General features: G+C 32.0%; 3 protein-coding genes across 3 annotated transcripts; 1 reads left to right on the top strand and 2 right to left on the bottom strand.

Moving 5' to 3' along the window:
- Positions 1–2,382: 2,382 nt before the first annotated feature.
- Positions 2,383–5,474, top strand: LOC145138123 (uncharacterized). The gene is made up of 6 exons (XM_079072264.1): positions 2,383–3,515; positions 3,614–3,912; positions 4,012–4,150; positions 4,252–4,388; positions 4,448–4,574; positions 4,665–5,474. Exons 1-6 carry the CDS (start codon positions 2,480–2,482, stop codon positions 4,973–4,975), a joined length of 2,049 nt encoding a protein of 682 aa, XP_078928390.1. The 5' UTR covers positions 2,383–2,479; the 3' UTR covers positions 4,976–5,474.
- Positions 5,475–5,985: 511 nt separating this feature from the next.
- Positions 5,986–6,846, bottom strand: LOC145135546 (uncharacterized). Its single transcript, XM_079069806.1, has 3 exons — positions 6,760–6,846; positions 6,563–6,676; positions 5,986–6,504 (listed from the first exon to the last, which is right to left on the bottom strand). Exons 1-3 carry the CDS (start codon positions 6,787–6,789, stop codon positions 5,986–5,988), a joined length of 663 nt encoding a protein of 220 aa, XP_078925932.1. The 5' UTR covers positions 6,790–6,846.
- Positions 6,847–9,724: 2,878 nt separating this feature from the next.
- LOC145140677 (uncharacterized) lies at positions 9,725–15,838 on the bottom strand. Its single transcript, XM_079074086.1, has 8 exons — positions 15,763–15,838; positions 13,115–13,206; positions 12,838–13,020; positions 12,171–12,242; positions 11,966–12,079; positions 11,448–11,880; positions 9,826–10,239; positions 9,725–9,729 (listed from the first exon to the last, which is right to left on the bottom strand). The coding sequence occupies exons 1-8, from the start codon at positions 15,836–15,838 to the stop codon at positions 9,725–9,727; spliced, it is 1,389 nt and encodes a 462-aa protein (XP_078930212.1).
- Between the last annotated feature and the right edge of the window lie 680 nt (positions 15,839–16,518).

Below are 16,518 nucleotides of genomic sequence, written 5' to 3' on the forward strand. Positions count from 1 at the left end.
CGGTGGTTCTAACCGGCAAATGGATTTAGGGTTATTTGGTAAAACCATGGAAATACTTCCCGGTACCTCTCAAATCCCACATAAAGATCATTCATAAGACTTTGAGCATCATTTTATTGGAAAATCACAAGAAACCAAAGATGCAAGGGTACCTCTGGTACCCTTGAAACCACCCTTATCACCACCAATGTTTTCTCTCCACTACATAAACGAGAAAACACACGCACACTCAACTCAAAAGCTAGATGCATCAGGTATGCTTTCTGTTTCCATTTTCTTAGTCCTACATTTTGGCTCAATTTATTTTCGGTTGTTGATTTGTTGTGTCTAGGTTTCATAAATTTAGGGTTTTAAGTGGAAGGGGGTTGATGGTTCCATGAAGAGAAAAAAACAAGGTCAAAACTCTCTATTTTTAGACTTGGTGTAATAATCTTCATCACTAAGAAGGGGAACTTCAAACTTTATGAGTTTATCTACCCTTTCGAAGAAGATATATACAAGGTAAGGTGTTTTTCTTCTATTCTTTTGTTTTATAGCACTGTTGAGAAGCATTTTGGGTGTTGTAATCCTATGGAATTTTTTTTTTCAAAAAGGCTACAATGATGTTCATAACGTGTTTGAAAAAATGCCTCATAGAAAAAAAAAGATTATACAAATTCCCATTAACCATTCTATTTTCAATAATAATAAATGGGTATCTTTTTTTCTGTAAAATTTTTTCTGCAAATTTATCAACCTATGTCTACTGATACTGGTTGTATTAACTATATCATGAATGTAGATGAATACAAAGACAAAGAAACTACGGTAGATTGTTATTTCTGCAAATCCAAAAGATCAAACCTCAAGAGCAAAAGAAATGGAAAGTCTTGCTGCTGTTTCTCTGTTTTTTGTTCCTATAATTCTTCCCCTCACAGCCTAATTTTTCATTGTTTAATCCTGATAGGCTCGAGACATCATCCACTCTGACATTAGGCGACTTTGCTGCCTCTATTCATGTTATTCCTTTTTTTCTTTTTCATTTGTGTACTGTAATTTTTCCAGCTTCCTACTGAGTTTTTATTTTATTTAATATATTCAGTCATTCAAAAAAAGATATAAGGAACACTCAAACACAAGATTCATGGAGTAAGGGACTAGACAACTCTCAGTGCCTAGAAGTTTATGTATCGTCATGTGTATTGGAGATTTAATGATTTTGGGGTTGGATTTCAAATTAAAGTTATAGGTCCATGTCCACAGAATTCCTAAGAATATTGGAAGTACACAAATTGGATTTGGGTTATTCAAATTAAAGAGGTCACCAGACCACACTCTGCCTAGAAGCTAGAAGTTGGTTGAGGTTACTTTTTTTTCCTACTATATAAATGGTGTTTTCTTTAATAATAATCATTGTTACTGCAAGTAAGCACACAAATTTTAAAGATGAGTGATGTTTAGACATAAAAAAATCATTGTTACAGAAATTAAGTGCATAAGTTTGTTTCATTTTAATACAATTAATTTTATTATCATATGCTGAATGTATGCAGGATTCATATATTTTTGTTGATGATTCACATAAATTTGAATACATGTGTACGAATTATTGAAATGACTTTTTAAGGTAATTCTGTTATTTGAAATAAAGGTTTATTCATTTGCATTAATGTTTTATTCAAATAAATAATTCAGGTTTGGACAATGTACATTTTATTTATTTAATTGTTTCATTATTTGCCTTGGAATTGTAGGCAAATATGACCACATAAATAAGTTTCTAAATTTCTAAATTTATTCAAGAAACATGAAAATTGTATGTTTTAAAAATCATAAAATATTAACCACGAATAATAACTTACAATAAATATTTATATAATGTTTCTAAATTCCTAAATTTGTTTGATAAAGAAACATAAAAAATGGCATGTTTTAATAATCACATAATATTAACCATAAATAAATCTTTTTCAAAATATCTATCTATCTACTTATCTTAATAAAACGAAACCTAAAGTGTTACATGTCATTTTTTTAGCTTGTCTTTTTGACACACGTCATATTTTTCTATATATGATATCTATTTATTTAAAATCCTATTACATATCTCATATTTTAATAATCATGGATACATTCTTCTAATTATCTTATTTATTATTATTTTTTACCTATACAAAAATTTTAATCATAAACACCATGGTTTCCACGGGTTATAGCCTAGTATATATATATATATATATATATATATATATATATATATATATATATATATATATATAGCAAAGTGAATGATTTTAAAAGTTGTCGAAGCAATCATAAATTTGTCGTTCCTGTTTCACCCTTGACGATTATTACATTATTAACATTTTTTTACTTTGACTTTTATTTTAGTGGTTTTGAGTTGACAATGGTTTTAATACGGTGTATTTAGAATCCCCCAAATATCATCCATGGTTAACAACGATTGCGAACTCTGCCTCTGCTTCTACTGCTACCGGCGATGGCAAAGGAATCTCAACCCTCCACCTCCTCCTCCATAGACCCGTCACAACCATGCCGTCTCTTCAATTTTCCTGAGATTCTCTTAGCAACTGACAACTTCAACGAATCTTTAGTAATCGGGCACGGGGGGTTTGGAAAAGTTTACAAAGGAAACGTTATCAACGGAACAATCGTTGCCGTTGCCGCCGTTAAACGATTGGATTCCATGTCCGCTCAAGGTTCAACAGAGTTCTGGGCAGAAGTTGAGATGCTTTCAGCCTTGCGTCACTGTCACCTTGTATCTTTGTTTGGTTACTGTAATCATGAAAAAGAGATGCTGCTGATCTATGAATATATGCCCAATGGAACACTCGAAGACCACCTCCATAAACTTGGTACCCATCTTTCATGGCTTCAACGACTCAAGATCTGCATAGGAGCTGCTCGTGGGTTAGACTACCTCCACACTGGTATGGGGGTTGACTTTGGTGTTATACATCGTGATGTCAAGACGTCAAATATCTTGTTGAGTGAAAACTGGGCAGCTAAAATTTCAGACTTTGGGTTGTCCAAAATTGGTCCAACGAATCAACGATCGACTTATGTGAACACACTTGTTAAAGGCACGTTTGGGTATCTCGATCCTGATTATTTCTTCAATGGAAGGCTCACAAGGAAATCTGACGTGTACGCATTTGGCGTGGTATTGTTGGAAGTGTTGTCTAGGAAGCGTGCAGTGGATGCAAGTCTTGATGAAGAGCAACATAATTTAGCAAGATGGGTTCAAGAATCTATCAAAGAAGGCAATTTGAAGCGTGTAATTGATTATGACATAAGGGGTGAAATATCCCCAAAATGTCTGAAGGGATTTGTTAGAATTGCAGAGAGATGTTTGCATAGCAATCCAAAGCAGCGTCCTACCATGGCTGAGGTTGTGGTAAGTCTAGATTTTGTATTGACCTTACAAGAGAAAACCAATAGCTACTTGAAGGTTGCTGGTAGAACAATATTTGGAAGAATGCTACATATGTTTTTGTTTCCTTTCCCCTCCAATGGTATTTTAAGCTATACTAGTAATACTACTTACAAGCATTACTTAGATTCTTTTAATAACGACTATATATAATGATCTGTCTGTATTCAATTATTTCAGCCAATGATGATTCAAATGTATTAAGTAATAGCAAGGACAACAATAGAAACCTTGGTGATACTATAGGGGCTTTCAACAAAAATTTCAGAATTCCTATTCCAAGTTTGAAAGTATTCAAGTTTAGTGATTTAGGAAAGGCTACAAGAAATTTTAGTCAAGATTTGCTGTTGGGTATGGGAGGTTTTGGAGAGGTGTTCTTAGGTTGGGTTGACAAGAACACATTGGCCCCATCAACAACAGAAGGTGTTGGAATTCCTGTTGCTGTTAAAAGGTACAGCCAAGGTCTTCCAGAATGGCAGGTAATAAATATACATACATAAGTGTGAATGCAACTAATGAATTTTTGTTTTTATGAATTCTTTTGGTGAATGTAACTTGAAAAAATTTTGTGACATCAGAGCGTGGTGGCCATTTTAGGAAGGTTGGATCATCCAAATATTATTAATCTTTTGGGATACTGCGATGATAAGGAACACAAATGCTTGCTTGTTTACGAGTACATGCAGAACCGAAATCTTGGCCACTTCTTATTCGGAGGTATAATAATAATAATAATAATATGCTTTCTTGACTGTTTCTCAAAAAAAAAAAAAAAAAAAAAGCTATATATATTTTTTACTGAAAAGTTGAATTCATAGATGTTTCCACACCACTTTCATGGAGAACACGAGTTACGATAATGATAGGAGTAGCCCGTGGACTTGCTTATATGCATTCCTCAAAAGATCAAGTCATACACCGTGATGTTAAAACCTCTAACATTTTGTTGGATCAGGTACTCTTAAACTACTTAAGATTTTAGGTTTTGTTTTATTTTAATTGTTATTTTTCCAGGATTTTAATGCCAAAATCGGGGATTTTGGGTTGGCAAGATTTGGCCCTGAAATCCGAAAAATAGATGCTTCTACACGCATTATTATGGGCACATTAGGTTATTTAGATCCAGCGTATCTAAGCAATGGTATGTAACATGTATTAGTATATTTATGGATACTAATTAGTAATTACTATAGTATAAAGAGTAATAAAGTAGAGTTTAATGTTACAACAGGTCATTTGAGTGTGAAGAGTGATGTGTATAGTTTGGGAGTGGTGTTGTTGGAAACCCTAACAGGCCAACAAGCATGGGAAATGAAGCGACACATTCATGATTTTAGTTTGGTAAATTGGGCAACCCCATTCCTAACAGATAGAATGAAGCTAAACAAGATAATGGATGTGCGTCTTGGACAAAATTACCCCTTAGAAGCTGCTTTTGCATGTGCAACATTAGCATTAAGATGTGTAGCTATGGATCGTAAAGATAGGCCTTCAAGTGAAGAAGTTTTTCAGAGCTTGGAACAAATTAATACTATATGGTGAGGACTGATGAGGATTCATAAATCATTGGCTAGCAAATTAATACATGACATGTCTTCTGTGTTGTATGGAGGCAACACTAATTAAGTTTCTTCATAGCTACAAGATGCATGCAACAGCTAATTTAACAATCCATTTTAGGATCAAACTTATGCAAAGGTATTACAATGATGATCAAAAAGGGGAATTCAATAGTGAATCCACTATAGCCAGAGTTCAACCTTTCACGATCCTAAGGGCAATTTAGGAATTTCATATAGGGGTTACAAATAGCTTTTTCAAAGTTATATTTTTGAATCACAACCAAAAAGAACAAGTGAAAGGGTACTTGAAGAACGCAGTTCAACTTCACTAAATATTGAGGTAATTAGATGAAACGTATTATGATGGGTTTTTTTTTTTAATAGATGAATGTGATTACCATATTTTATTTTGTAAACAGGTTTAACTTATGTAAACATGTTGAAATGGTGATTTTTTGTGAATATTTCTAATTCTGGAACTGACATGTTTTATAATCATGTATGATTCAAGGTACAATGCCTTAATAAGAAAAGGATATATAAAATAAAATACATGGTTGTAATAAATAAGACTCATTACAACTTTTTTATACACAAATTTGGATTTTAGCTGGTAAAAGGTCATCAGCTTGTGTTATATATTCAAGCTTTCTTCTGAAATCACTCTTTTGCTTCGGAGTTCCATTTCCATGGACTAGAGTGTTGTTGGAATTCTTAGCATATCATTAATTCAACTCTTTTGATGTTTGGAAATTTGTGCTTACTATTTTGTTATATCACCATTTTAACAAATATACCATATTGAAACCAACTATGCTAGTGTGCTACTAAATTGTTATTTGTAAATTTGACACAAGAAAATTTCATAACCATTTTGTATCATCTATATTCGAATCATTCATGTTTGATGCATGATTACCTAAAGAGAGTTTGTTATAGTATGTTTTTTTGCACAATCTAATACCATTTGTATACTACGTATGTGTATGTTCACTCTGCTGACTCTTGACCACATTCATCACCTTGAGATTCCTCCTTATTCTTTGCAGAAACATCCTTGTGACTTTTCTCTTTTGGCTCATCACCTTGAGCATGCTCTTTTTCTTTTACATTTGAACCACCAATTTTCAAGCGTCCAAAAGTTTCACTCAAACTAGGTTCTTCACCTGCTGCTTCTGTTCTTTTAGAACCCTCTGATAGAGATTTCCTTCTTAGAACATGTTGATGTTGATGTTGCGCCTTCTTTCTTTCTGATAGAGGTTTTTTTGACTTGGTCTTTTCTGATTCCCCATCATCACCAGATTTGTTCTTACTTACTATATGATGAGACAAAACCGGCTGCTTTTGCTTTTGCTTTTCTGTTGAACCAGCTTCCCCGGCAACCTGTTGCTTTGGTTTTTCCTTGAGCATGGCTTCTTCTGCTAATTCATTACGTTCAAAAAACTCACGCCAACAAGGCTCGTTAAACTCCCACCACAATTCCTCTTGTGCTGCAGAACCTTCTGTGGGCTGGCATTGCATAATTATATTAATTATACTATCAATTAATTATAAATTAACAACTCACCTCGTAGGTTACTGCCCGAATTAATTTGATGGCCTTTATGACATTCTCACGTGGACCAAATACATTGATCAATCTCTCCCGTTCTGAACCACCAGGAGGGGCACCAGCTTCAATCTGTACATTAATTAATCTTAATACCAATTATATAATGATATTGTACTAATAATTAATTATATGTCAAGATGCGTGTAACAAACCTTTATCCATGCACCAGACTCCATTTCCATCCTCAGGATATTAGTGCCGAAGCTCCCAAGGACACCAATAACCTATATACATATATTTAGACACAAAGCTTTAGACAAGTAATCAAATTCAGGCTTTTGGGCAGCAGATTAAGAGTGCATGTAGATTCCATTCCATGTCGATTTCATTTTGTTGGAAACCTTCCGATTTTCATCCTTACAAGGAATTCAATTCTTTTCTTTTAAAAGTTGTTTACTACTATCATTAAGCTTCATTCCTTCAATCTCCTGTCAAAGTGACTAGTAATAACTAATGATAACTTGATTCCATTCTTCCAAAACAAACATCCATTTTACAATTAATTAAAAAAAAAAAGTGAAATTAATTATCACCTTGTTGACAGGAATGATGATGTGGTCCCCATAAATGGTTGGCGGCATCAGAATTACTGGATAAGCCAAGGTACTATATGTCTACAAAGAATGAACCACATACAAATTAATTAATATATGGGCAAGTGTAAGTATGCAACTATATATAAACCTAAAATTACAAAAAGTTCAGTTAAGTTAAGTTAAGTGGTATATATCATATATGAGACTAATATTAATCTTCAAATCTCCTTGGCAAGAGCTGATAACCATGCGTATATAAATTTGAAGTTGGAACAATTAATAGTCAAAATTAATATTAATTTACATATCGGAATCTGAATGGGACAAATTAAATATTGCAAACTTTTGTCCCACACACCAACCCAACAAAGGCATGCATGCATCTCCTCTGTACAGAATTGAAGCAGAAGACATGCATGCATGAATTAACAATGCCATTGGATTCTAGCTGATTTTCATTATGGAAATTAATAATTCAATTAATTCTGATCTCACCTTTAGTATGCTGCCTAGGATGAGTCCTTCAGCAGAATTAACTTCTTCAACAGTACCCACCAAATCAATATATGAATGACTATGAAGATTGGATTCAGAATCAGCTAATATCCCAATTGTGGCTTTTGAGGCTTTATGAACTTCACTCATCCCTTCAAAATCTTTCCCAATGAATTTCACTAGCTGAGAATTAACATATATAGAAAAGTTAAGAGCAGGATACAAATTAATTATTTATTTTTATCAGCAAGAGAACAATTAAAACTTATTGAGTTCCATATATGTTATTAATTATTAATTGTGTGGTGCATGTGGTGTCACATATTTACTTACTTCTTTATTACGAATCCGATACACTTTCCTATCAAGTTTCGCCCCTCCAGCAATTGCCTCAGCAAGATGCTGAGCTCTCCGTGCATCATCTTCTGATAATTGACACACAAAAAAAAAAAAAAAAAAAACATTGATTACATTTGATCTTTGATCCAACAAATAAATGAAATAAATCTAGCTAGAGATTATTTTAAAGAAACGTACACATCATACAAAAAAGATATTTTGGGGGAAAAGAGAGAAAAGATTTGCACCAATGGAATTAAATTTGAAATTTATATATATATATATATATATATATATATATATATATATATATATATATATATATATATATATATATAATCAAGAAAACAAACTAATGACAAAAAATCCAAAGGAAAAGGAGAATTGGTGGTGATATTGATTAATTATACATAAATATAATATATTCAACTGCTTACCGAAAATTTTCATATAGGTGAGATCATCGGCTGTGGAATCACTATCAGGCTTCAGCAACGCCTTGGGTAACCGCAGATTTGGTTCTTCAATTTTGGCCTTCGGATATTTGTCTCTTGCTGCTGCCTTTGCCTTTTGCTCCATTTTCAATTTGCCTCCTTAATTAATTCAAAACATGAAAAAATTCAATGAAAAAATTCAATGAAAAAATTCTTTTAATTTACAGGTCTCTGTACTACGTATAGTAATTAGTAAGTAGGGTTTCAAGTAGAAACAACAAAAGCGGGAAAATCTGTTACAATTGACTTTAATTCATACTTTATACGTACACTTAATCCATTCATATATATATATATATATATATATATATATATATATATATATATATATATATATATATATCCGGTAAGAAGAAAATTTTTGGTAGGAAGGTAAGAAGTTTTTTTTCTATATATTTTTTTAACGAACAAAATAAATGAATCACTAGATGATTCATTTGTAAGAGGATTCACAAGAAAAAATTCCCAAAAAAACATCTTTATGATTCATTTTTAAGTAAATTAAGAAAAAATTCACTTTTATGACAATTTTAGTGAATAACAACAAAATCATTGTATAAATGAATCATCGAGATGTTTTTTTGAGAATTTTTTCTTGTGAATCATCTTACAAATGAATCATCTAATGATTCATTTTGTTTGTTCGCGAAAAAAATATGTCATATATAACAATGTGTATATATGTCATATATAACAATGTATGTCATATATAACAATGTGTAATAGTCGCAATATGATTGGGCAATTTGTGTCCTTTTATGTTGTAAGTTGTAACGAGGACCTATAATAATAAAAAAAATGCATATATATGAGTTTCTTAGTTATTTCAGAATTATTTATATATTTGTTATTATTCAAGTTTCAAAGGAAATGCATTTTATCAAAAAAAAAAAGTGTCAAAAAGAAATCTATCGATTGTATCAATGACAAACAAACCTCTTTTCCACTTTTGATTTTTTTTTCATGTTTTGCCAAGTTTCTAACATTTTTTCTTCAAAAATACTTATATCTATATATTTTACTTCTAAAAACAGTTTCAGGAAGTAATACTTCCTAAAAACCATAAATATTATTCGGTCATACTTTATTTATTATTTAGAATATCCGATATTGTAAAATTAATGATGAGTAGCTAAACCCGTTACATATATAGTATTACTCAGAGATTAGTAATTGTGGTAATAATTTTTGTTTTGGTTTTGGTCCCAAACCTTTTTTATAAATTGATTATGTTGCCTTACATTTGATAATTATTAAACTTTAAATATTTATTTGAAATAAATTACAAATTAATTTAAAAAAAAATAACATAAATATATCATCTAATAAATAAAAATTAAAATTCCTAGTTCACCTTTTTCCTTTTCGGATTTTGCTTGCTCAACATCCTCAACCTGTCTTTTCTCTTTTGATCTATAATCACCTTCTTTGTCATCTTCAGTTTTTGCAGAATCATGAGCTTTTTCATGCACATGCTCTGGCTGCTTTTCTTTTTCTATTACAATGGGCCCACCTTCCTCAGCCTGCTTCCCTTTTTCCCATTCACCGGATTCCTTATCCTTCCCTTCTTCTGTTTGTTTAGATCCCTCGCCACCACCAGATTTCTTAAGTCGTATAATAAGTTTTTTTGACTTCTTTTTTAATGATTCAGCTTCTCTTTCTTTAACATCATGCTCATTCTTTTCTATTGTCGGCTCAACGATACCACCTTCCTCAGCCTGCTTCCCTTTTTCCAGTTCACCGGAATATTCCTTAAGCTTGGCTTCTCCTGCACAAAGGGTCTTACGTCAGACATATATCCAAGTTTCAATTTAAAATGCATTTAATAAAAAAACGTGACAAAAAGAAATTATCGGTTGTATCAATACAACCTCTTCCTCTTACAAAGAAAAGTAATTTGATATTTTTTTCCATTTTGGCAAATTTTTAATTTTCATTTTCAAAAAAAAATAATAATAAATTGTATGTTTAATTTTCATAGACTCTTTCAAGAATTAATATTTTCTCTGACAACAAAAAATAATTTACTTTAAGAATCTTGGTTTGGGTGAAATGATTTACAGGTTTCTGAAGGGCTTCATTTGGCTTTATCAATTTATGCACTTAAGTCCTCTGAGATATAATTTACTTACGTTCGGTCCCTGCACTTGTGATATAGCGATGTGGAGATCAGGTTCCTTTTTCTAATTGAATATGATTGGCCAAATTACTAAAATTTTAAAAGCCATATATATAATTTTAGTATACCATAACAAGAAACTAAAATTTTCAGGTTATAAATGTATTATAACGTACATATGCAAAATTGTTTCTTTAAAGACGTCTACAGTATGTTACTTTTTTTAGAAATCTCTTCAACTAACCCTTTTATGAGTATGTTACTTATTTTGATCAGGTTTATTAACAAATGTGTTGAATCATTTTTGACCCAATATTTTTTATCTTAGATTCTTAATTAATCAAGTTGCGTTCTTTTGATTATAAATAGTGCTAGTCCATATATGAAGGGACAAATTATCAAGGTATTTCCAAGTTTCAATGGAGCAATGCATTTAGTTATAAATAAAACGTGACAAAAATAAACTATTAGTTGTATCATTCAAGAAGTTTCTGCTCCTCTTCCCTAAAAGGATTCTTTCTTTGTTTCATTTTTTGTAACTTTCTAATCTTTTTTTTTTCAAAAATACTTAATTATGTATGTTATATTTCTAGAAACTGTTTTAATTGAGTATTTATCAGTGAACTTATTTTTCAATATAGAAGATCTTTTAATTCACATATTTGATCTCTTTTTTCTGATTACGCACTCTTAAACAAATATATATATATATATATATATATATATATATATATATATATATTCTCTTATTTGATGACTTCTTTTAAAATTCTTTATTTTAAATATACAAATAATATTTGAAATTTATTTCACAAAACATAAAATGATTACGTCTAATAAAATATTAAATTCATCACCTTTTTCACTTTCAGATTCAGCTTCATCCACATGCTTTTTTTCTATTACACTGGAACCACCTTCCTCCTTCCCTAATATTTTGGATTCATCATGAACAGGTTTTATATGTCCAAAAGTTTGACTCCATTTTGGTACTTTAAACTCTCCTTCTACTGTTTCTTTGGATTTAGATCCCTCTGGTTTCATTCGTAGAAAAGTACTAGTTTGCCGCTTTTCCTTTTTGTCAGATGAATATTCACTCCCTTGGGTAGCTCTTTCTGTTATATGACCGGAACCACCTTCCTGATCAGCCTGCCTCTCCGGTCCACCGGAATATTCCTCAACCTGGGGCTGGGCTTCTCCTGCTAATTCGTTACGTTCAAAATACTCACGCCAACAAGGCTCGTTAAACTCCCGCCATAATTCTTCTTGTGCTGCAGAAGCTTCCGTGGGCTGCATTGCATAATTATATTAAAACCTTAATTTATACTCCATAATTATATTAATTAATTTAAATTATGAACGATGGATTGATCACCTCATAGGTTATTGCTCGAATTAATTTGATGGCTTTGATGACATTCTCACGTGGACCAAATACGTTGATTAATTTCTCCTGCTCCGAACCACCTGGAGGGGCACCTGCTTCAATCTGAACATACGCACACGCACGCACTCCATTATGTTATAAATAATTACTATTTAATTATTCATATGTGTAAATCAAATAATTCATAACAAACCTTTATCCATGCACCACACTCCATTTCCATCCTCAAGATATTTATGCTGTAGGTGCCAAGGACACGACTAACCTATATATATAAATAAAAACAACAATGATTCAGAATACTAAAAGACCAAAATACCCCTGCCCCAATTCTGGGTTTTAGACTTTTAGTCCGATTAAGGGCGTGTTTGGTTTGTGGGATCCAATGGAATCGGAATTCGAGATTCCATTACATGGGTTGACGAATGGATGGAATTCAATTCGGTTGGAGTTGTTTTAGATTCGAACCATGAGGGTGGAGTAGTAACTAGTAAAGAATTCAACTTCACTTGTTAAAAGACTAAATACCCTCGTTCCTATTTGGATTTTTTTCACAGATTTTATTCGTTTCAAAAGTTTAAATTAATTTATCACCTTGTTGACAGGAATGATGATGTAGTCCCCATAAATGGTTGGTGGCATCAGAATTACTGGATAAGCGAGGGTACTATATGTCTACAATGAATTAATAAACCAGGCAAGTGTAAGTATATATATATATATATATATATATATATATATATATATATATATATATATATATATATATATATATATATATATATATATGCGAAATAAAAAACTTTTTGAATTTGGGAAAATAGTTCAAATGAACATCTTTTCACAGAACAGAAGAAAACCTTTAGGGTGTTATCCAGGATGAGTCCTTCAGCTATATTGACTTCTTCAACAGTACCCACTAAGTCAAGATATGAATGACTATGAAGATTGGATTCAGCATCAGCTAATATCCCAATTGTGGCTTTTGAGGCTTTGTGAATCTCACTCATCCCTTCAAAATCTTTCCCAACGAATTTGGCAAGCTGTGAATAGAGAAAAGATAACAGGGTATATACAAATTAACAACAAGAAGATGAAATTAACTTGAATTCCAATTATTAATTGTGTGGAACTTACTTCTTTATTACGAATCCGATATACTTTCCTATCAAGTTTTCCCCCTGCAGCAATTGACTCAGCTAGGTGCTGAGCTCTTCTTGTATCATCTTCTGATAATTGAGACAAAATAGTTGAAATATGCATGTTAGGGTTTGGGAGTTATATATGGAATCATATGAATCTAATCATCGGAGAGATTATTTTCAAGAAACAGTTCATTTCAACTTGATTATTGATAGAAGATCCAGACAGAATCTAAACAGAGATTATTTCAAGGGAGACTGTTAACATTAACAACAGAAGGTTATTTGGAAAATGGATAGAATTCTGTGAGAAAGATCTGTAGGTATTGGAAGTTATATATGGAATCATATGAATCTAATCATAGAGGTTTATTTCAAGAAATGCTTCACTTCAATTTGATTATTGATACAAGATCCAAACAGAATCTAATTAACAGAGATAATTTCGAGAGAGACTATTAACACTTAACAACAGAAGCTTATTTGGAAAATAGATAGAATTCTGTGAGAAATATCTGTAGGGAAAGAAGCATCATCAAGAACTATGGAAGTAGGAAATCATTTCAATGGAGACTATATATGAACAACATTGATTACGTACAGTTTTCTTGGTGACAAAATCAAACGCATAGATCAAATATATCAGATCACTGATACCAAAAACAAGAAGAACTGTTTAGATACAAAGATTAACGTCAAGAAACCGAACCCAGAAGAAATCGCTTGAAAAATAAACTAGATTCACCAAGAAACCTCACGAGAACTTAGAAAAAAGGAAAAGCGAACAAACATCGACATTCCACCACCTTCTTGAACACGGAAGTTGAAATGCAAATACATAAGAAATGACGGTGACATCATACAATTTCGTAGAGATATGTTCAACTTCTTACCGAAAATTTTCATATAGCAGAGATCATCATTCGGATCACCATCAGGTTTCAGCAACGCTTTGGGTAAGCGCAGAGTTGGTTCTTCAATTTTGGCCTTCGGATATTTGTCTCTTGGTTGAATTGGCTCCATTTTCTTGCCTCCTGTGAAAGATGGAGGAAGAAGAAGACGAAGCGGAGGAAGATCGATCAAATTTGTGTGTTGCGTGAAGTGATTTGCAGGTTTCTGTGAAGGGTTTCAAGTAGATATAAGAAAGCGGGAAAATCCGTTGCAATTGACATGATATTTGACGTCAGCAACTCAGCATTATACATTTAAGTCCTCTGAGATATAATTTATTTAATATTAGTCCCTGTATATGTTGTATAACAGTATAACGAATGTGGAGTTCAATTCCGGTTGGTCAATTGAATATAATTGAGCAAATTGCTAAATTAGAGTGTAACTGTGTTAATTTCTGTTCTAATTTTTTTTTTTTTTTTTTTTTTTTTTTTTTTTAATGGTGTATAAGGACTTATAATTTAAAATTAAAAAAAAAACATTTATTTCGGTATCCAACGAGAAATTAAACTCTGTGGGTTATAAATGACGTATTATATTCAAAATTGTTTTTCAAAGAACATTCAAAAGTTTTAATTATTTTTTAAAGACGTATAAACGATTAATTATATCTACAGTTTTAGAAACCTCTAGCCCCCCCCCCCCCCCCCCCCTTAAATGGCAACCGTTTCTTCCTTTGGTTTATGATTTTCTTAATTATTTAAGATTTATTTTTAAAAATACTTTAATATGTTTTTCTTCAAAATATTATTGCAAGAAAATATATGTCGATTTGAACGTATTTTCTAATTTCATAAACATTTCAAGTTACATACCTAGGGGCGGACCTAGTAAGTGTCCCGGTGTGGCATCGGCAACACCTACTTTTTCTGTTCGTAGTGGAAAATTTTTCGATTTTTCGATTTTTTTACCTATTTTTTTCTACGTCGGCAACACCTATTTCAACCTCGACAACACCTATTATGTATTACTGCGTCCGTCCATGTACATACCGATATCGTTTTGCCTTCGTAGCATGGGTTCCAAGATACTCAATCACTTGCAACACTTTCTAGCAACAACTCAGTAGTTCTTGATTATATGTTTCAATATTAATATTTATTTGACAACCAACTATCACAAATATTCACTTTAATTATTAATAAATTTTATTGTTTACAAAATCTCAGTATTATGACAAATATGAATTACATTAAGACTTTGTGTATGTAATTGCAATCCGTTGACATGTTAAAATTATGGTTTCATTTTAACAATGTAGATTTATACAACTGTTTTTATTAGTAAAAAGGATAAAATTATAAAACTGGTAAGTAGTTTGAAAAAAAATTGTATATAGAGTCCAAAATGTTTTCAATTTGCATGGAATGTCCAAAATAAGGAAATTAATGTGGTTTTGGTCGAAATGACCCTTTTGCCATTTTAATTTCTTCTTTTATTTTTTTCTTATTTATTTTAATACTTAAATAATAAAAATAAAAAACAAAACAACAAGTCTCTCTCTCTCTCATAAAAAGAAAAAAAACACACACATGAATACAAAACCGACAAAAGAAAAATGAAATTACAGAAACAATTTCCATTTTCAACCAATCCTATTATGGTTTACTTGAAAGTACTATCTTTTATTAGAATCTTTCATAAAAAAAAACATGACTCAAGATAATCCTTTAGGCTTCCGTTTCCAACTACCTTGGTTACTATAATCTGCACTAGCTCCACAGCCTACAATCGTCACCGTCGTCGTCGCCATTATCAACATCACCATCGCCACATGTTCAAGATAAGTTACTAGTACCCAATTACCTTATTGCTAAAATTATTGATCATGTTGAAACTCGATCTATAAAAGAAACTCAAACCACCACCCTAACTGCACCAACCATTGCAACCACAAGCCTGTTAACTTCGTCTTAAAGGGCGTTGTCATTCAGACCACCAAGTCCTCCCCAACCCTTATTACTGGCGAAACCTAGCTCTTAACCCTCATCCCCATCTCGTTCAGGCTCCAAATTTTAAGATGCTTCCCTTTGTCGACATCTAAACTAGATGATACCCCATAAATCAAAAGGTCGATAAAAATTACACATGAAAAAAATTCCAGTGGATTCATATCAAGTTGCTTAGGGTGTTTATGTTACCACTGATGAAAATCCAAGGAGATGACAGAAGTAAAAGGGGTACAAAACCAAATACATGAGTCCATATTCAATGGAAGCAAAATCTCCAAAACCAAAACAAAAAATTGCAACACATGTTCCCATACACATAAACATCATATCCATGAATCCTTCTTTATCTCTGGCTCCAATCGAAGGACCTGGTGGGCCACGCCACCACTCGACAGACAAGATGAAGAAATAGAATTCTTGTTACTACCATGCTTACATCGAATCAAAATAGAACTCTCGTCACCACCACCAAATCATTTCAGATTAAAAAAATAAT

The sequence above is a fragment of the Lactuca virosa genome, chromosome 9, assembly GCF_052849685.1.
Source record: "Lactuca virosa cultivar CGN04683 chromosome 9, Lactuca_virosa_CGN04683_v6, whole genome shotgun sequence".
NCBI lineage: Eukaryota > Viridiplantae > Streptophyta > Magnoliopsida > Asterales > Asteraceae > Lactuca > Lactuca virosa.

Bases quoted from the DNA above. Each gene is read 5' to 3' on its own strand.
- LOC145138123 (XM_079072264.1), top strand. From the start codon at position 2,480: ATGGCAAAGGAATCTCAACCCTCCACCTCCTCCTCCATAGACCCGTCA. The intron at 4,151-4,251 runs GTATAATAATAA...TTGAATTCATAG, and splicing joins TGGCCACTTCTTATTCGGAG to ATGTTTCCACACCACTTTCA. The intron at 4,389-4,447 runs GTACTCTTAAAC...TTATTTTTCCAG, and splicing joins CTAACATTTTGTTGGATCAG to GATTTTAATGCCAAAATCGG.
- LOC145135546 (XM_079069806.1), bottom strand. From the start codon at position 6,789: ATGGAAATGGAGTCTGGTGCATGGATAAAG. The intron at 6,677-6,759 runs GTTTGTTACACG...ATTAATGTACAG, and splicing joins AGTCTGGTGCATGGATAAAG to ATTGAAGCTGGTGCCCCTCC. The intron at 6,505-6,562 runs GTGAGTTGTTAA...ATGCAATGCCAG, and splicing joins TTCGGGCAGTAACCTACGAG to CCCACAGAAGGTTCTGCAGC.
- LOC145140677 (XM_079074086.1), bottom strand. From the start codon at position 15,838: ATGGTGATGTTGATAATGGCGACGACGACGGTGACGATTGTAGGCTGT. The intron at 13,021-13,114 runs GTAAGTTCCACA...CTCTATTCACAG, and splicing joins ATCGGATTCGTAATAAAGAA to CTTGCCAAATTCGTTGGGAA. The intron at 10,240-11,447 runs GTGATGAATTTA...CCCTTTGTGCAG, and splicing joins TGAATCTGAAAGTGAAAAAG to GAGAAGCCAAGCTTAAGGAA.